Here is a 22254-nt window from a genome sequence, read left to right on the forward strand (position 1 = left end):
TCCAAAATCCCCAAAGCTTCAACCAAAAACTATCTACCATTGACCTCACCCCATTCCTAAGAGGTCTGTAAGGGGCGTGCATAAGAGCATACCGTTCTTGTCCTATTGTTTTCTTTCGTTATATCCAATTAATATAGTTATTACATACTCATACTCATATATATGCTTATACATTGTATAATTATTTCATGCTTATGCTTACATATACTGTGTGAAAAAATAAATAAATAAATAAATAAATAAATAAAACCAAGCTCAGAGAATAGACAAAGGACCCCACATTTCAACCCTGTGCTGCAAATATTCTTCTTTATCGGTACTCATAAGAGGATTGTGTAATTGCCAACAATCAAACTGCAATTGTATGCAGAGTACATACCATCTGAAAGAAGGTTGCATGGTTTTGATATATTTTGGGGAAGACTTGACGGATAAGATTGAGCATCTTGGGATGAACAGGAATTCTGGAAAGAACAGAATCACATGGAACAAAGATTTAATTTTCTCAACTGGTAAAATTTAGCAAACAAGTACAATGACCACAAAATGTACTAGTGATTATGCTATATATATTTAAAACCCTAGTTTCTTATCAGTAATTAAAATAAACACACACACACACAAAGAAAAACCTACTATAAAATTATATATAGTATCATGGGATTATTTTCAGCTTTAAAATTATAATGGGGCTGCAATACTAGCTGTCCAGGGCCTCATGTGGCCCACGAGTTGGACATGTATGAAGTACATGAAATAATGGCTTGAGTCCATGTGCCCCACATTTATGAAACATCTTGGGGTTTTTTCTCTGCATACTCATCAGTAGGATATATTTCTGAATTAGTATTGCAGAGTTTATATATTGAGGTCTGAAGGTATCTAGAATAATTTTACTCATCCTTATGGTTTTCAAATTTGTTTAGGCTAAATTTTTTGGAATTGATGATCAATATAGCTAAAATCTAATCTGTCTGTGGGTGCCAGGAAAGTTATTTTAAAACTTTGCATTCAAAATTGTTGATGATAAGTACTACACACAATCACTAATTGACTCAACCATATTGTGGTTGATTTAGAATGCAACAAAAGTAGTGCAAAGATTTTTGTGGTAAACCAAAGCTAAATTCATTGTACAATTCATGCATACAGCTCTTCATCAAGGGACAACATTTTCACTGCCTTAAATACACACACACACACACGCAGAGGTCTATAATAAAATAGCATTGTCACTCGCCTTCAAATTTCCACATGAAAACTACCAATGATATTTTATTGTTTGGCATTTTATCATTAATAATGACATCAATCATGTCTATACTTTTAATTAATGACAAGTCTGTGAGAAACATCCCACCGAGAGAATGTAGCTAGCCTAAAGTTACCTGGAAACGTCTATGGCTGATGGTGCACTTGAACCCAAGGCTTCCAAGCCTAATCCAACGTTAATAACTATATAGATTCTCTACCACTGTTGTTGTCATTAAATCAATCCGTTATGCCTAGTCTCTTGTTCTACAGGGATATTCACCAAATACAGGGTCAAATTAAAGGTTGACCCATTAGTATGAAATGATCAAAGACTATGGTGGAATTGTATCTCCTTTTTACAGGTTTTTTGCTCTTCTCCAAAGGTCTGTGGTATTTCTCGGTGAATGAAAGCTAGTGATTTCCCCAATGAGAAAAACTATTTTTTCCTCTTTTAAAAACTTCTAGGAAGGATGCTATATCTTTTTTTTTTTTTACATTTATATCCCGCCCTTCTCCGAAGACTCAGGGCGGCTTACATTGTGTAAGGCAATAGTCTCATTCTATTTGTATATTTATATACAAAGTCAACTTATTGCCCCCCCAACAATCTGGGCCCTCATTTTACCTACCTTATAAAGGATGGAAGGCTGAGTCAACCTTGGGCCTGGTGGGACTAGAACCTGCAGTAATTGCAGGCAGCTGTGTTTAATAACAGGCTTCTTACAGCCTGAGCCACACCGCGACCCCGCGATCTTAAATGTGGTGCAATTTCCCATTGTACAATCTGTCCCAAATGAGACAGGTAACACAGCAGGAGGCAGCCTAATACCTCTTGATATGCTGTAAAGTTTCTCTTCCCATCCTGAAGAAAAACTATAAAAGTGTTTTTGACTATCTGATCTTTCAAAAGGATGAGCCCTTCCAAAGTTCAGAAATTTCCACACAGGCATTTTCCAAACCCTTCCTGGGGATTAAACAGCACAGAGAGTATCAGCTACTGGCTGATTGAAATGACCCTCCGTGTTAGGTATCTTTCAGTGTCTTCGATAGAGGAATGGACTAGTCATGCAAATATTATATGGTTTCTGAAATAATATTGACTTTTAAGGTCTGGAAGATCTATTTATTTCAAGGACAACAGTGCTCTGAAGACACCTCTCTGTGCCTAGATGTTATCCCAGTTTCACCTTTTGGAAGCTATTCTTTTTAAAATTCATATCTGCTCTGTGGCATTCAAACATGGAGGAGAAGTCCCTCTGTTTCATAGTGTGGTAAACAGATATCAGCAATTGTCCATGTTGGGCATTTGCCATTTATCAGGTTTATCTCCTGCCTTAAGGAGGGTCTATGAATATGCTAATTTATAGGTATGTCTATGATTAGCATAGTATAAAGTTGTTCAGCTATCCCCTGACAGAACTTCAACATAGGTCTGAAATGCTGAATGTTAATTCTTGGCAAAGAGCTTATTGTTTAGCTCATCATAAATCTTGCATCACTGGATGAGACGTTGATGTGTACCAACCCAATATGGACCTCTGTGGCTCAGACTGGTAAGACAGTCTGTTATTAACAGCAGCTGCTCGCAATTACTTGCAATTGCAATTACCTGCAATTACTGCAGGTTCAAGCCTTATATTCTCTCTGACTTTCTACAAAACTGACCACTGATCTTTGGCAAAAAACAGTTTAACCATATTAAGGTGTTTATGATAATAGAAAAAATGTTTTACCTCTTGTATACTAGTGTTCAGTGGTATATTTAAAGATATTGATTCATCACTGGATATCTTGTTAGACAAATGGACACAACTCCACTCATAGTGTGCCTGAAAGAGACATTGGCATAAAACAAAATGGTGTTATGAGATCAAAGCATAATTATGAGACAAAATACTCAAGAGTTCTGCCTTTGAGTAAGGCTATGTGGGAGAGCACAATCTGGGACATGTGCTCACCTACAGCCAACTGCTTTCAAAGATTTTTATTGTTTAACACAGCAATACATGAATTTATTTTGTAAATAAACTATAATTTATAATTTTTATATTATATAAATATATTAAATATAATAATAAAAATAAACAATACATAAATAAATGGACAGGATGTCTATGGAGATTCTCGGTTATCCAGGTCTTGGTTGTCCCAAAGGTGCTTTTTCAAGAGGCAACTGGGCTTCCTTGTTGTTTTTTTTTTATTTATTTATTAATCATATTTATATACCGCCCTATCTCCCAAGGGACTCAGGGCGGTTTACAGGCACTAAAAACAGATAAATAGAATATAAATACAATATAAAACATTTAAAAAACTTATTCTAAAGCCCGTCCAATTAAAAATAGAAATAAAACCCAATTTAAAACCCAAAATTTAAAATCTAGCTCAGTCCTGCACAATTAAATAAGTATGTTTTAAGCCCGCGGCGGAAGGTCTGAAGGTCCGAAAGCTGACGAAGTCCGGGGGGTAGATCGTTCCAGAGGGTGGGAGCCCCCACAGAAGGCCCTTCCTGGGCGCCGCCAGACGACATTGCCTCGCTGACGGCACCCTGAGGAGACCCTCTCTGTGAGAGCGCACGGACGGTGGGAGGTATTCGGTCGCAGTAGGCGGTCCGTAAATAACCCGGCCCAATGCCATGGGCGCTTTAAAGGTGGTCACCAAAACCTTGAAGCGCACCCGAAGGCCACAGGAAGCCAGTGCAGTCTGCGCAGGATAGGTGTCATATGGGAGCCACGAGGCTCCATCTATCACCCGCAGCTGCATTCTGGACTAACTGTAGCCTCGGATGCCCCTCAAGGGGAGCCCCATGTAGAGAGCATTGCAGTAATCCAGGCGAGACGTCCCGAGTGCGTGAGTAACCGTGGATAGGGCATCCCGGTCCAGAAAGGGGCGCAACTGGCGTTTTTCTTTGAAAACGCTTCGCTTCTCATCCAAGAAGATTCTTCAGTTGAAGAAACTTCTTGGATGATAAGGAAACGTCTTCAAAGAAAAATCAGAAAGTCCAGTTACCTCTTGAAAAAGCAACTTTGGGACAAATGGACACAACTCCACTCATAGTGTGCCTGGAAGAGACATTGGCATAAAACAAAATGGTGTTATGAGATCAAAGCATAATTATGAGACAAAATACTCAAGAGTTCTGCCTTTGAGTAAGGCTATGTGGGAGAGCACAATCTGGGACATGTGCTCACCTACAGCCAACTGCTTTCAAAGATTTTTATTGTTTAACACAGCAATACATGAATTTATTTTGTAAATAAACTATAATTTATAATTTTTATATTATATAAATATATTAAATATAATAATAAAAATAAACAATACATAAATAAATGGACAGGATGTCTATGGAGATTCTCGGTTATCCAGGTCTTGGTTGTCCCAAAGGTGCTTTTTCAAGAGGCAACTGGGCTTCCTTGTTGTTTTTTTTTTATTTATTTATTAATCATATTTATATACCGCCCTATCTCCCAAGGGACTCAGGGCGGTTTACAGGCACTAAAAACAGATAAATAGAATATAAATACAATATAAAACATTTAAAAAACTTATTCTAAAGCCCGTCCAATTAAAAATAGAAATAAAACCCAATTTAAAACCCAAAATTTAAAATCTAGCTCAGTCCTGCACAATTAAATAAGTATGTTTTAAGCCCAGCGGAAGGTCTGAAGGTCCAGCTGGCGAAGTCCGGGGTAGATCGTTCCAGAGGGTGGGAGCCCCCACAGAAGGCCCTTCCTGGGCGCCGCCAGACGACATTGCCTCGCTGACGGCACCCTGAGGAGACCCTCTCTGTGAGAGCGCACGGACGGTGGGAGGTATTCGGTCGCAGTAGGCGGTCCGTAAATAACCCGGCCCAATGCCATGGTGCGCTTTAAAGGTGGTCACCAAAACCTTGAAGCGCACCCGGAAGGCCACAGGAAGCCAGTGCAGTCTGCGCAGGATAGGTGTCATATGGGAGCCACGAGGGGCTCCATCTATCACCCGCGCAGCTGCATTCTGGACTAACTGTAGCCTCCGGATGCCCCTCAAGGGGAGCCCCATGTAGAGAGCATTGCAGTAATCCAGGCGAGACGTCACGAGTGCGTGAGTAACCGTGGATAGGGCATCCCGGTCCAGAAAGGGGCGCAACTGGCGTTTTTCTTTGAAAACGCTTCGCTTCTCATCCAAGAAGATTCTTCAGTTGAAGAAACTTCTTGGATGATAAGGAAACGTCTTCAAAGAAAAACCAGAAAGTCCAGTTACCTCTTGAAAAAGCACCTTTGGGACAAATGGACAAGTACATCCCTTTAGCTAAACATGCTTACAATTCTACAGTATCAGTAATCAGGTACCCCAACAGGGCAGTTTTCTGGTTACAAATATCTCAGTGGTCTTATGGTCCCATAAGCTCCCATATATCTTAGCATAATTCAGACTGGGCAAGTGAACATCTGCATATGATTAATAGTATGAGAATTCTAACTTCAGATACATGGATATCCAGTTTCTTTTTGGGAATAATTTCTATTCATAATAGATTATAATATGAGCACTTACTTTGGCCCTCTTTAAATCTATTACTGCTTCAAGCATAGGTATCTCTTCAAAGGTCCTCATCACAGATTCAAGATCTATTAAGCACCCTAAACAAAGATACTCACTATTAGGTCTCTTAACAGTAAGTTTAAATTATGGAAATTACATTCCTGAAAAATATTTTAAAGCATACTCCCTATGGCCAATTTGAAGGATGTCAAAACCAACTATTTCTGGGTAAAACTAGATAGTACTACATCCTAGATGACCTCCAAGGTCCCTTCCAACTCTGTTACTGTTACTAAATCCCTTAAATCTTAAAGAAAGTATCTTTCACCAAATTATTATTGTTATTATTATTTACTTTTGCCAAAACTGATCAAAAACAAGATTAAGATTTCAGGTATCTGAAGGCATAATTTAAAAGATTACTTTTAGAGTTTTCCCTCTTAGTAATAATAAAAAAGAAATACTGAATGAACACAATAAATCACCATCTATGTAGTATCGGATATGATTTTGAGTGCATTTCAATATAGAATAACTGGCATGTATAGTGAGCTGAGCGCTATCTGATAGCCAGAACAGGAACCAGGAAATATCAGGATTAAGAATTTGCATGCAACAAACATATTACATGGCTTTAGGTAAAGTAGTATGCTGCAGAGTAAGAATAAGGGAAGAATGATATTGACACATTCACTCTTTTCAGTCATCCAGTGAAATTGAATAGAGATCAGGCTACAATACAGAAGCAACCCTTCCATTTAACCATAGGTTTTTACACACTAGGTAAAAAACCAAAGGCCCAGATCCTACAGACAGCTCTATTCATACAATTGTACAAAACTTCTCCTTCAGCTAAATGCATGAAACTGGGAAGAGAAGTAAATCAAGGATCCATTCTTCATCTATTTAGAAGTCCTATACATATGGAGATGAATTCTTGAAGGGCATGAGAACCTTCTTAACACAATGAAAACATGTGTTTATTATCTCCCCCTTTTTTTTAACTGTCAAGGAAAGCCCATCTTTCAAGCCATCAATAGCAAAAAAATAAAAATAAAAAGTGAGAAAAACAGAGTATTCATATAAAAATTGTTCTAGACTTTTCTAAGTCTAGAGTACCGACACTTTAAACCTTGTCTGATTTGTGTGCCAATATAAAATACACAAATATAAGTAGTCCTCAATTTACAACCAGCTGCTTAGCAAATGTTGGTTATGACCGACCTGAAAAAAGGGACTTACAACCTGGATGTGAAGTAAGAGTTAGTCACATGATTGGACTTCGAACGCTCAACAACACTGTTCCATTTATGGCCATTATTGTAGTATCATTTGCAGTTGCATTTTAACCTGGTTTTGCTGAAAACTGAAACTTACTTCCAGATTTTGCCAAACCTGCACTCCTAGCGAACCTTTATTTCCTTAATGACCACTGCAAAAAAGGTCATAAAATGGAGTCAGTCACATGAACGACTCTTTTTATGACCTCTGTGATATATCACTGTAATGAACAGGCTCCATTACGGTTGTATGCTAAGGACTACCTCTACCCAAGAAAGCAACCAGACTGCTTTCTATATATTCACCCTATTTAAATTTAAATATTAGAATATTTATATGAATTGACTATAATAATACAGTATTAGTTGTGATATCAATGACTTCCTGAATCCAAATACCAGATATCTGATTAGTACAAATGTATCTGATATTATTGGATGGTTGTGTTACTGCCTGGGTTGTTCTAAAGCACTAAACAATTTTACAAACAAGAGTAATATATGCATCACAAATTTATTCACAGACTTTCTATCTCAGTTCTGCATAGCAGGGCTGGGCAGAGACAGCAGCCACATGGGACTTGCTAAGAATTGGTTGCTTTAATGGTTCAAGAAGAGGTCCTTCTCTCATGCTCACATGCTTGGACAATTACTGGTTGTATTCCTCCATGTCTAGCAACTGTCTCAGTTTTGCAATTCAGCTGTAAAATGGGGAAAAGAGTAAACATATCCTCACTGAGGGTTTCAAAAAGCACAAGGAAGACTTGCTTGACTGAGCAACCTTCAGTGAATAGATAATCTCAAAACTTCTCACTGCAATTGAATCACAAAATAAATATAGGGTTACCTATTAGGTAGACATTCCCCTTAGTCAACAGGCCTGTACATTTTTTAGAATTTTACAATTTTTAAGGGGAAAAGGGGCTTCACAATTTCATTGGTCATGGACCAAGCAATGGCCCACAATTCCTTAATATGTATTTTTGCGTGTTTGGAATGGAAAGTGTGCCCATATGACTACAGGAAAAAGTATAGCTGCTTTAACAAGTTGTTGACTAGTGCTACATCACATCTGCTCCAAAGCATTTTTTGCTCACTGAATCCAGCCAACTGATGGTGATGGGAAAGACCCACCTAGTAGGTAGTCCTATTTTTATAATGGTAAAATAAAGCTTAAAGGCCAATGCAAATTATACTTAACAACTTTAATGCACAAATAAAGGACTCCCAAGCAATACTTGAGATCAGGGGTGTCCAAACTTGGCAACTTTAACACTTGTGGACTTCAACTCCCAGAATTTCTCAGCCAGCTTTGCTTTGCTGGCTGAGGAATTCTGGGAGTTGAAGTCCATAAGTCTTAAAGTTGTCAAGTTTGGACAACCCTGCTTGAGATGCTTCCAACCATTGAACAGTCTTGAACATTGTATTCAAGTGCGGCTTTTCCTCAGTAGAGTTGATATTGAAGCAAGAGAAGCACTTCAGCAGATGCAACAAATATACAACAGCAGAGTATAGCCGGAGCTGCTGAGTTACCTATCATACAGGGAAACTCACTTGAAAAAGATGGTCTTTCCTCTGGATTGGGTGCCCAAGCAGATTCCATTAAAGACACCATCAATTCTCGGTAAGGAATATCAAGGGGCAAAGTCTCTTCCCCAACATCTGGACGCTTCCCTTGTGACATGCTAAACATAATTTGTAAGTAATGTACAACGTCTGCAAAAGTCAATACATGCCTATGTTAGAAATTTTAGAAATTGAAAGGCAAGTAGTAAATTCACACTTTAGATTAAATTGTGATCTAAATGTAATTTAAATTTTTTTAAAGCTAAGTATTATCCTGCCCTCCCTACTAATATTCTGCAATAGTCCAATACAATACAAGCTTAAGACAAAGGGGAAACAATGGGCTTTAAAAATACTGTTTACATTAATCTGAATTTTAACAGGTCATTCTAATTCAGCTATTCTTTAACAGAATTAGATAAAGACAAAAATCTGACCTTCGAATGGTTTTTTTCTTGACATCACTTCCCACATAATAATGGCATAACTGTCACAAACAAAAATGCACGTTAGTATATAATTTTAAATTAGTTCATTTTTCCCTAATAATCTCAGTAAAATGAAAATATCCCAGTTACTGTTGTTTTGTGGTAAATCTACATCCCAATCTAACAGCAAAGCAAGTATATTAGAAATATTCTCAGTGACCAGTTGGGACAAATACCTTTGGTATCTTAAAAACACAGTAATTTCTTTATATATACAACACTTGTGTATGTGTGTGTGTGTGTGTGTGTGTGTGTACGTATGTACGTATGTATAAATAAATAAATGAATAAATAAATAAATAAATATTACACCTAATACAAATTCAAGGATACTTTCTCAAATGTTATTTAAATATTAACTATATCAATTGCATTCTTAGATCAATATATCCCTGACATACTAGAAATTAAATAGAGTACATTTTAGGTTTCCATGCTAATTCTACTCTTATGTAGCTACAAAGGAAACTTTGGAAGATTTCACATCTATTTTTTATTGAATACATCCCCTTTTTGTATAAATATAGCAAAACTTCCTTCCATACAAGAGATGGCATCTTAAAATCAGAAGCTGACTTTATTCAAGAACATATGATTAAGATAAACCTACATTCAATGTATAGGACTAAGCTTTTCTTTTTAATTAAAGAAAGGAAGCAATATTTTTGAAAATATGCAGAAAGCTATATTGAAAGAGAACCCAAAGCAGTTATTTCACTAAACCAGAGTTTACCTGAATGCAGGCGCTTTTGATATGTATCATTGTTTGTTGCTAATGTGCATGCATAAAGCACTGAAGCAGCCAAAGTCCTTAATGAAATCTGCAAACTCTATACCTTGACTTTCATTGTTAGTTAGTTAATACCCCTGTAAAAATTTTCTGAAGGGCAGCTTTTCATTAATTAAATATGCTTGACTTGCTTTAAGTAACCTGAAAAGGGTTAAAATGTTCCTTTCAGGAAGCTAGTAATAATGAGTTTGGCTTAACATTTTTGTGACCCTATTTCACAATAAGATACATGTGTGTATGTGTGTTATTCGAAACTTAGGGATGAATTAGATTTTTCAAGCATGTGTACAGTACAAAGCCTGAGAGAAGATATGCATGAAAAAACTTGCATTATGCAAGACATAACTGAACAGCAAAGTCATAATTGTATATAGGAACCCATCCTTAAATTGACTCGAGAGGCAGTTTAAAAATTTAATTAAACTGACTGCCAAATACCAGATGCAAAAGTGCATTGGTTTGTTGACTGCTATTGAACAGGAAAAGAAAAGAAATATACCCCAAACAGGCTGATTAGAAACACCACTAAGAAAACAATCTTCCTAATAAAAAAATGTGCTGATCTTAACCTTCACAAAGAAGTATAAAGTATTTCTATGGAGACTGAGACACCAAGGTATACAACATTTTTGGCCTTTATTTTTATCCCACTGCATTTTACATTCAGTATCTGCAATGCCCGATATGGCTGATTTTTTTTTAATATTTTATATTTTTAAAAATAAGCACACATTGTTCCAAAAATCCAAAACAGAATAATATACCTGTATATATCATGCTTTACACTTGAACGGATTTTGCTAGTATCATAACATTCAGGTGGTATGTAAATGATGGTCCCTCCCTCAGAAATTGATTTATCCCCTTTTGAAAGTGTCATGGACACCATGCGCCATTTTGATAAACCAAAATCTGCAATCTGAAAGATGGAAAAGAAGCTCAGGTCACCACGTGCAGTTCCGAGACACAAAGGTTTAGGTTAAGTCCATTAAAAATATCTACTTTGGTCAATGAAAGGCTGTTTTTATGGAAAGAAGTTTATTCTTTTGAACAGAACTTTAAAATTGCAACAATTATTTCAAAAAGGTAGGCAGTTCAGAAAACAAAAGGGACTGGCTGATGAAAGAATGAAACCATAAAATACTTTGTGAGAATTTGTTAAACTAGATAATATGGTAATTGCCAACTCACATATATGTCACTTGCTTTTCTAGACATATTCTTAAGTCATTAGACCAGTGGTGAAATCCAATTTTTTTTTACTACTGGTTATGTGGGAGTGGCTTGGTGGGCGTGGCAGGGGAAGGATACTGCAAAATCTCCATTCCCACCCCATTCTGGGGCCAGCCAGAGCTGGTATTTGCCAGTTCTCTGAACTACTCAAAATTTCCGCTACCGGTTCTCCGAACTGCTCAAAATTTCCACTACCACTTCTCCAGAACCTGTCAGAACCTGCTGGATTTCACCCCTCCATTAGACTAACCTTGAGCAGAGTTCAAATTTACCAACAGCAATATTTTATGTTATAAAACTAAAATCATGGTCACCACAAACCTTCTTAAAGTTCTCATTTAGTAAGTGGCAATTTTTACTTCCCCTTCTAAGACATAAATATGAGCAATACAATTATCTACTAAACCACAATATATTGCTTTTCTGTATATCAATCACACAAATAAATAAGAAAATTGAAAGGAAATTTAATAATTTGCAAACTTCTAAAAATATGGTATGTAGAAAAGAAGATGGAAACTGATCTCTTGAAATTCAAGGGGAGGACTAGGATTAACAGGTTAAAATTAAAAGAAAGGAAATCCACAGTGAGTATTAGGAGGAATTTCCTGATAAGAGCTGTTAGTGAAATAGGCTAGAACAGGGGTGTCAAACTCAAGGCTCGTGGGCCACATTCGGCCTGCAGGGTGCTTAGTTTTGGCCCACAGGGCCACCCTAGAAACAGTGAGGGACCAGCCTGCAGTGCCTCTGCCAGCAAAAATAGGCTCCCGGGCTCCGTTTCTGGCTGCGACAGCGTCCTGCAACTCTGCCAGTTAAAACAGAGCTCGGGAGGGCCGCACACGGTACTGTACTGTACTGTAAAGTTTCTATCCCTGATTTTTCTACTTCTGCACTGTAGAAAAGCCCAGTCTTACCTTAACATGGAACTCACTGTCAAGTAAAATATTCTGGGTCTTCAAATCATGGTGCATGAGTGGAGGACTCAGGTTGTGAAGATAATTTACTCCCAAAGCAATTTCATACAAAATGCGATACCTGAGTGACCAAGCAATGTCAGGATAGATGTTTTTCTATTTAGAAAAGAGAAAGAACACAACACAACACATGGCGATATAGAGACACAGAATGGAATGATTGAAAAAGCATCTTGAAACTAGCTGATCTACCGGCTTATGTATTTATCAAATTGTAAAACCATCCATCTCCCTCACAGTACAAATACAGTATTATAAAATCTAAAAACAGCATATAAAATTTAAATGAAGCAAGGATGATTAAAATGTTAACAGTTAATTAAAAGGTGGGGGGGACCCTTTTCAGGGCACTAACCAGCCCCACAGCTGTGTGAGCCCCAAGCAAAGCAGCAGAGCCTGCTTTCAAACCTTTGCAAAAGGCTAGGAGAGTTGGGGTCTACCTCACCTCTGGGGTGGGGGGAGATGTTCCACAGACCGAAGCAAACACAGGGAAGACTCTTTTTTGGACCCTAGCAGTCAGAATTCTTTAGCTGACAAGGTCCTCAACAAACCAGTAACTTCTCCCTGATTGACATGGGCAATGTAATGGGATACTATGGATAGAATGTAGTATTGCAGGCAAATTCTGCCCACAGTCAGGAATTTGATCCTGAATAGCTCAAGGTTGACTCAGCCTTCTATCTTTCTGAGATCAGTAAAACTCAACTTGTTTGGGGGCAATATGACATTGTAAACAGACCAGAGAATGCTGTAAAACACTGTAGAGTGGTATATAAGTGCTATTGCTATTGTCAAGATAACCTGAAGAAGTCTTCCTTAAGTCACCAAGAATTGACCTCAACTAGATAACATCTTTACCCTTTACCAATTGCCATCAGTTTATTTATGTGCACAATAATTAAAACTACACAATTAAAAATTAATAAATTAATTACACAACTAAAACTATTTCATACTCATTCTCAATCTATAACAACATTTTGAATATAATAATGAAAAAATGTATATATTCTGGAGAATGGCTATATTCAGTAACTTTTTAGAGACTCCATAAAAGCATTTGTCATTCCATATCAATGAATGAAGATGGGGAACTTGTTCTCAAATTGTCCCTTTCTGGACTAAGACACAACACTGGTCAGAACATGTGCTCCTCTTCTTTCTGATGCATTAAGTTAACTCAGTATTTCTCACCTTCAGCAATTAAAAAATACGTGCACTTCGATTCCCAGAGTTCTCCAGCAAATACGAGTTGAGGTTTCCTTATTTTAAAATTAATAAAGTAGCTCTAAACGCTTGCTACAATTGTGCATACTTACCTCATATAAAAGTTGGTTCAGTGATCCATTAGGCATATATTCTGTCACAATACCCAGAAACTGAGGTTCATTGCAAATTCCCAAAATTGGTAGAATGTAACTGAATCTTGCTTGATGTAAAATTTCAGCTTCTTTTAAGAGACTGTCTCGCTCACTACAAGAATAAATGGTAAAACAATAGTCAAATTTACTTATCTTTCAGCTAATAGACTTAAAATGTACATTGTGGAAAGACACAGCTAAAGGAAAAGAATAAGTCTTGTTTACATATTAATTTATTTAAATCTGTTCTTTCTCTTTGCATGTTTCACCAGCTGCTGAAAATATACAGTTGTTTTTAATTCTATTCTCAGGATTTCCATTTTGGGGCTAGTTTTTATTTTGCTAGTCATTCTGTGGAATATAGCAAACTATATTTCCTACAGCTTTATACATTTTTACCTTAAAATCAGTCCTAGCAAGTTGGTTCAGACATTAAGATAATTTAGAATTTTAAACCGGGACCAAATCATAGCATGAATTTCTGCTTCCATTTTAGGCGTGAATAAAAGTGCCGTTTGAAAATGTTAGCTTCTTTTTTGTATTTCCATAGATTACTCAACTACTGTATGTTTTATTAAAACAAGCCGTCTGCAAACTAGATGGTTTTTTTCCATGTTTTAAAAAGTTTTATTACATATAAAAAATTCCATTTCTAAATAGCGTGTTGTCTGCGTACAAATGATTTTGAGAGATAATAATCATAATATTTACAGTAGTCTTCATCACATTGGTATTGGTCTAATAATACTAATAATACTAATAATACTACTAATACTAATACTAATACTAATAATTATTATTTAAAAGCAATTGGCGCTGACAAGATCACCATTGGTCACCTTACTGGGATCTGCTCGCATAATTCGCTGATACATCGCGCAGTCCTAAACACTTGGGAAGTGTTCGACTAGTGATCTGTGATATGAAATCCAGCATAGTTATCTTGTTTGCTGTGTATTTTGTGTAAATGAAATAATAATAATAATAATAATAATAATAATAATAATAATAATAATAATAATAATAATAATAATAGCTTATCCATTTTAATACCTTTAAAACCTTCTTTACAAAATTAATCCTTCTCTTATATTTCCACATTTTTAACTTCTGTTTTTAATTGGCTAGCCATGGAAAAAATGAGTCCCATGTTAACTAGTATTCAATTTCTTCCTTTTCCTTGATTTTAAACAAACTAAATGTTAATGCTCATAAAACCAGTTAAGTATTACTAGTTTTATTTGACATAATGCCGAAGAGTACATACAAGATAGCTTCATCTTGTTTTCTGTGATGAAAAATAAGTATTTACTCTTTGTGGGAATTAGAATTTTGCCTCTAATAAAGGCATCCAAATTTTAATTATCTTCCAATAGTCGTTTCACGTCTCCAATTCACCTGACGTGGTGACCATATTTGAGCTGCAAAATTCAGATGATGGATAGATACAACAAAGAAAATCATCTTTGCTGCTTTCTACTGGTTGTTTGGATTTTTTCCCAGTCTAAGAATAATTTATTTATTTATTTATTTATTTATTGTTTATATTTATATACCGCCCTATCTCCCAAAGGACTCAGGGCGGTTTACAGGCATTTAAAAACAAGAAATACAATAAATACAATTCTAAAAACAATTAAAAAACTTATTCAAAAGCCTTAATTAAAAATATAAAAATTAAAACCCAAGATAAAACCCATAAACTAAAAACTAACTCAGTCCTGCGCAATTAAATAGATATGTTTTAAGCTCATGGCGGAAGGTCGAAGGTCCGGAAGCTGACGAAGTCCTGGGGCAGTTCATTCCAGAGGTGGGAGCCCCACAGAGAAGGCCTTCCTGGGCGTCGCCAGGCAACATTGCCTCGCTGACGGCACCCTGAGGAGTCCCTCTCTGTGAGAGCGCACGGGTCGGTGAGAGGTATTCGGTAGCAGCAGGCGGTCCCGTAGATAACCCGGCCCTATGCCATGGAGCGCTTTAAAGGTGGTCACCAAAACCTTGAAGCGCACCCGGAAGGCCACAGGCAGCCAGTGCAGTCTGCGCAATGATTGTGTCAATCATTCTACCAAGCATGTGAAGTTGTGTTATTATGTAATAGGGGAGCCCACCGGGCCATTGAGTGCCAAAAGCAGTGGGAGCGTGGGGTGTGTGTGTCACACACGCAGGCGTGGGGAGCGTGGTGTATTGAATTATGGACGTGAGCACACGCGTACACGACCCCCCTCCCCCCCATGCTCCTTCTGCTTTTAGCACGTGACGGCAAAAAGATTAGTCATCACTGGACTAGACTATGGAGGGTGATGCTTCAGAAATGCTTTAAGAAGCCAGTTTATGAGATACACCTTTTAATTTTGCACACTCATCTTATTTCCACAGATGGAATCTAAAAAATTTGGTTGGCCACAACAACAAAACCAAATCTCCAAAGCTTCTGGAGAAGAAAGCCTTTTCCTTTAGACTATGTTCCAATTCATTTAGCTTCATGCTTGCCACAAAGATGATGAATTTTTCTTGATGCTGTGCTTCACAATGAACAGAGTGTTCTTGAAGCACTCTGGAGGAATACATCCCACTGTTTTTTTCAATCTTGAAGCCACAAGGGACCCTCCCATCCCTTCACAGAACCAAAAACAAAGGCATGTATTTGTTCCACTACTCCATCTACTAATGGCAGTACCAACTGCCGCTCTTAGCCATTTTTTCCTGAAACAATTCAGGAATGAGACAAGCTCCACGTTTAAGATGTTGAGGAAGGACATACCGGATCACAAAACCTGCAGCAGCATGGTCATTGTTCATTCATGTAAGAGAAACCTACAGCCAACAAAAATAATTGTACAGGTAATCCTCAAGATATGACCACACCTGAGCCCCAAATTTATGTTGCTAAGTGAGAAACTTATTAAGTGAGTTCTGCCCTATTTTACGACTTTTCTTGCTGCAGTTGTTAAGTTAGTCACATGGTTGTTAAGTGAACGTGGCTTCCTCATTGGCTTTGCTTTTCAGAAGGTTTCAAAAGGGGATCACGTGACCCCCGGACACTGCAACCATCATAAATGTGAATCAGTTGTCAAGCATCCGAATGTAAATCACATGACCACTGGGATGCTGCAACAGTCATAAGTGTGAAAAATAGTCTGAAGTCATTTTATTCAGTGCCATTGCAATTTTGAACGGTCACTAAACGAACTGTTGTAACTTGAGGACTACCTGTATGCATACCTATATGCATCACGACACTCATTCAAATGACACTGATACAACAAGATAATCTTTTAATATGGATGCTCATTAGAGACCAAGAATTATTGGTCATACTTATTTAAACTTCGTATCCACTTGAGGGAAGCTGGACTGGCAGAAAGTGATCGGCTAAGACAGGAGTGTCAAACTCAAACCCCATAGAGGGCATCTGGCCCATGGGACCACCTGGAAACAGCGAAGGACCGGCCTGTGGTGCTTCTGCCAGCGAAAACAGAGCTCAGGAGGCTGACATGGCCTTCCCAGGCTACATTTTTGACTGTGACGGCTTCCTGCAGTCCTCTGCCAGCGAAAATGGAGTTGGATTAATTCCTGGTATTTATGCAATAAAACAATTTTAACTTTGGGAAAGGTGCAGAAACAAACTAGAAATAAATCAATGAACCATAAGCAAAACATATATTGTCATTTAAATTGCTAATTTGCATTATTAACAGTAGGCTAATCATAAATCACAGCTGAAAATTAAGGTCCAAGTACCACAACAAAGTATGATATATTCATTGTCTCTACAAAGCCAGAAACCAGCTACAACATTGTTTGGTACAACAGGCTACAAAATGTAAGAACATGTTATGTGCATATCAAGCAGAGCGAAGACCTCAGTGTAAAGTTAAAGAAAAAAGAAGGAATCACAGTAGTGAATCATTTCAAACTGTAACACTCAGCATTATTGGCAGGGGTAGTATACCTTTTTAAAACCTTTCACTAACTAAAGCCAAACTGTGAGAGTAAAAGCAAAGTCTTCATCATATGAATTAATGTTAGCACTATTTTAATTTTCAAAATGTTGCAAGCCAGAAATTAACTTGTTTGGCTGAAGCTTTGACTCTTTTCAACTGAAATCTGAAATATAGCTTGTGTCAAGTGCAAGAAATCAGGAAATCCAGGCAGTTCAAATGAATGTAAAGTTTTATTGCAAGCTTAAGAATCTGAACTACTAACAGTCAAAGCAAATTGGTTGTAGAAAAGAGTCAATGAATTCAAGGTGGGCCGGACTTAGGTGCAAATGGACTGGAAACTGATGACATTTGACCTCTTCCTCAGCCTGATCATCTCCTACAACATATTACCTATGTCTGTTTGGAGAATTTTTTGGGAGAAACTCATGAGCAGAGGTTTTGATTACATTCAAATAAACTACACTTATTTTCTCCCTTTCCCTTTGTGTATGTGTGTGTGTGTGTGTGTGTGTGTGTGTGTGTGTGTGTGAGAGAGAGAGAGAGAGAGAGAGAGAGAGAGAGAAGAGACAGAAAATCTGGGCAGTGTCCCAGATTTTACCATCAGATTGTCCTAGTTCCCCAACATCTATCAAGGACCTTCTTATCCAGTCGACATCTGAGCTGGAATGATGTGTCTTGTTCATGTCACACTTTTGAGGTAGGCAGGTGAAGCATTAGGGACACTTTGCTCAAGGATCCCCATTGATAAAATAGGTACCAGTCAGGAGTTTAATCCAAGAGTTCCATATCAAAGGTGGTACTCTATCATATACTATATTATCCAGCCACTCATCAGAAGACAGCGGTGGTGATAGAGCAGTGTCAAATTACAGCAACATCAAGAGGAAGTATGAGAAGCTGGACAAGTACCAAGATCTGAAAGAGGAACTAGAAAGTAAAGGAAAGTGGAAAGTGGAAAGTAAACGCCAAAGTAGTCCCAGTGGTGGTAGGAACACTCGAGACATTGAGTGAAAAAGATGTTGAGACTCTAGAAAGAGTGCAGAGAAGAGTAACAAAGATGATTAGGGGACTGGAGGCTAAAACATATGAAGAACAGTTGCAGGAACTCAGTATGTCTAGTTTAATGAAAAGAAGAACTAGGAGAGACATGATAGCAGTGTTCCAATATCTCAAGGGTTGCCACAAAGAAGAGAGAGTCAAACTATTCTCCAAAGCACCTGAGGGTAGAACAAGAAGCAATGGGTGGAAACTAATCAAGGAGAGAAGCAACTTAGAACTAAGGAGAAATTTCCTGACAGTTAGAACAATCAATAAGTGGAACAACTTGCCTGCAGAAGTTGTGAATGCTCCAACACTGGAAATTTTTAAGAAAATGTTGGATAGCCATTTGTCTGAAATGGTGTAGGGTTTCCTGCCTGGGCAGGGGGTTGGACTAGAAGACCTCCAACGTCCCTTCCAACTCTGTTATTATGTAATTATGAGACTATGACTCCTAAACTAGAAGAGTTGCTCCAACAGATTCCATGAACAACAATAGAGTTCTCTGTCCAAACAACTGCAGTGCCAGGGACAGCTAAGATCCTGAGCAGAACCTTCAAACTCTTTGCCATTGCGTGCCAGAAAGAGGGGGCGCGCGGGGGGGTGCATGTCCACACCCATAATTTTATGTGCCCCACCCCCACCCCCGCGCATGCACACGCAACTCTTTCTCCACAACACGCGATGGCCCGGTTGGCCCGTTTTTCTCTCCTACCTGTCTCCAGAGCCTTTTTATGAGTCTGGGAGGGTGGAAAATGGCCTTCCCCATTTCCCTGGAGGCCCTCCGGAGGCCAGAAACATCCCGTTTACCAACTTCCGGTTGGACAGGAATTGACTTTTTTGCTGTCCCCAGCCTCCAGACTCCTAGAGAGGCTCCGCGGGGGGCTGGGGGCAGCAAACAACGTCACCTCCTGTCCAAATGGAAGTTGGTAAATGGGCCGTTTCTGGCCTCTGGAGGGCCTGGGGAGGGGTGAGAAAGGCAATTTTCCATTCCCCCAGACTTCTAGAGAGGCTCTGGAGCCAGGTAAGAGAGCAAAACAGGCCTTCCCCACCACCACCCAGGCCCTCTGGAGGCAGGAAACAGCCTGTTTCCCAACTTCTGGTGGGCCCAGAAGGCCCGAAAATCAACTGGCCAGTGCCAGCATATGCACCGGAGCTGAGCTTGTGTGCCCACTGATATGGCTACATGTGCTACCTGTGGTATGCGTGCCATAGGTTCACCATCATGGTCCTAGACCTTTGATAGAGGACCCAAGATTGAGGAAGATACGTATCATTCACAGAAGATGAGAGTGGAATTTTTATACATATAAATCTAGAGAGAGAAAGTATAAGTATGATAAATACATGCCCAAATCAGAGGTGGGTTTCAGCAGGTTCTGACCAGTTCTGGAGAACCGGTAATGGAAATTTTGAGTAGTTCAGAGAACCGGTAGTAAAAATTCTGACTGGCCCCGCCCCCATCTATTCTCTGCCTCCCAAGTCCCAGCTGATCGGGAGGAAATGGGGATTTTGCAGTAACCTTCCCCTGGATTGGGGAGAATATGAAGATTTTACAGTATCCTTCCCCTGCCACGCCCACCAAGACATGCCAGGCCCACCAAGCCAAGCCCACAGAACCGGTGGTAAAAATTTTTGAAACCCACCACTGTCCCAAATGTATTCTGGCAAGCAAACAAATTAGGTAAAAAACTGGAAAATTTGAAATCTAACAAACTTGAAAGATGCTAGTGAAGAGGCTGTTGATTGTAACCTTTTATAGATAGAGGCTAAGAAACAATCAGCCAATGAGTTGGATTGGAAGTGGGCTTTGTTTAATGCAAAGGACATAATCTTGGGAACTGCAAATTATTATTCATTAGAAAGTGACAAACAACACCATGTGAAACTGACACACCAATCTATGTAGGAAACTACAGTCAGTTTTCTATGTTTCTATATTTCTAATCGCATTTCAAGAGGGAGGCAATATTTCTCCTCTCGGGAGAGATACATTATCAACTCCTCCCAAAAATCACATCTCACTGTCTGGAAAATGTCTAAGAAGTTCCCCTTTTGTACATTTTACAATAGGCTTGCTAGAAAAGCATTCATGAGTCACACACATGGTTGTCCTGTCATTTCTTCACAAAGGCTTCTCAGAATACAGCTTTGCTGTTAATAGTTTATCAGAAGGCAAATAATCATCCTAAAATGGCAAAACCAATAGACCCAACTCTTAGATGCAGCCATGTAAACTGTCTCTGGACGTTATCACTGAAGTGAAATTTTGAATATCAGAAAAGTTAATAGGAATAATCATACATACTGTATTCTGATTAAATCTAGTTATTATTTATTTTTGGTTCTAGTCTGCTGGTTATTGCTTCCAAAATGCTGCCACTTAAAGGTCAGAAAGTTACATGTGCCTTTTATATAAGAGTATCATCCTTTCATAACTGGCTGGGAATTTGAAAGCGAGTGACCTAGCACTAGTGGTGGGCTGCTGCCGGTTCCGACGAACTGGTAGTTCTGACAATCAGCTGGTCCCATCCACCTGCTCCCACCCTATGCTATGCTATGCTATGCTATGCTATATTTCCTTCTTTCTGGCTCAGCTGATTCACATGGCACAGCTGATTTCTGCGCCTCCACTGTTCTATTTACTGGGGCTGCCTTAGAAGGTAAGCAGCTAAGCTTCAAATTGTTGTATTTTGAAGGCTGCGTGCAAAGCACGCCCCCACAGAACCGATTGTTAAACCGGTTGGAGCCCACTACTGCCTAGAACTTATTCTAAGGGGTGTTTAAATTTGCAGAAAGGCAAATTCTCTTGAGACAAACTCAGAATGTGATGACTACAAGAGATCACCAGGTGATTTTCTTAACAATATTACAAAAGTGACTTGCCATTACTGAATATCTTGATAGTCTCCATGCATCTCTTTGAAGAGCAGCAAGGTGCTGCTATCTGCAGTTTCTCACAAAAAAACGAAACAATACCTTTTTTCAGCCTTCAGAGTCTCTCACCCAAATGCTTATTCCAGTAGGCTACATTTTGGGAAAGGTATAGGATTGGGACAGTGACAGGGCAAAATGGGCGCTTTAGCTATTATATGGGTTTAAGGCAGTGGTGAAATCCATTTTTTTTTTACTACCAGTTCTGTGGGCGTGGCTTGGTGGGCATAGCAGGGGAAGGATAGTGCAAAATCTCCATTACGTCCCCACTCCTGGGGAAAGGATATTGCAAAATCTCCATTCCCACCCCACTCTGGGGCCAGCCAAAGGTGGTACTACTGGTTCTCCGAACTGCTCAAAATTTCTGCCACCGGTTCTCCAGAACCTATCAGAACCTACTGGATTTCACCCCTGGTTTAAGGTGCTTGTTTTAATACTTAAATATTCTCACCTTGTGATAAAAAAGTCCTACCTCTGCCTCTTGCACCACATACTGCATTAAGAGAAGTTGCATACCTTCATAATTAACTTTAGGGAATGCTAAAGTTTCTTTCCCACTTTATTTATTTAGAAAATGTATATGGCTGCTCATTTTATGTACATTTGCAAAAAAAAAAATCTGTATAAAAGAAATCCACAATTTGCCCAAAATTAAAATAATAATGTAACTTGCGAACAGGAAAGCATAACATCCCAACTCTGAAACATAAGGAAAAAGCCAGCTTTTATCAACCTTCCGATGGCCAAGAGAGTTAGATCCAAGAAAATAATTATCTTTTCAAAGCACAAATTGTGCTTGTTGATTTTAAATGAATTTATTCTTTTTCAATTCTTGTTCTTTTCTTACTCAACTTATTTTCTTATTACTCAA

At 38.5% G+C, this 22254-nt stretch overlaps 1 protein-coding gene across 1 annotated transcript in view; it reads right to left on the bottom strand.

Moving 5' to 3' along the window:
- RIPK2 (receptor interacting serine/threonine kinase 2) overlaps positions 1–22254 on the bottom strand; it is a 34500-nt gene that overhangs the window by 3149 nt on the left and 9097 nt on the right. The window contains exons 2-9 of the mRNA XM_058175521.1: positions 13429–13582; positions 12050–12205; positions 10667–10821; positions 9062–9111; positions 8613–8774; positions 5791–5876; positions 2988–3083; positions 380–464 (exon numbers count right to left, since the gene is read on the bottom strand). Of these exons, the coding sequence (XP_058031504.1) occupies positions 380–464; positions 2988–3083; positions 5791–5876; positions 8613–8774; positions 9062–9111; positions 10667–10821; positions 12050–12205; positions 13429–13582 (944 nt within the window). The remainder of the gene's footprint in view (positions 1–379; positions 465–2987; positions 3084–5790; positions 5877–8612; positions 8775–9061; positions 9112–10666; positions 10822–12049; positions 12206–13428; positions 13583–22254) is intronic.

The sequence above is a fragment of the Ahaetulla prasina genome, chromosome 3, assembly GCF_028640845.1.
Source record: "Ahaetulla prasina isolate Xishuangbanna chromosome 3, ASM2864084v1, whole genome shotgun sequence".
NCBI lineage: Eukaryota > Metazoa > Chordata > Lepidosauria > Squamata > Colubridae > Ahaetulla > Ahaetulla prasina.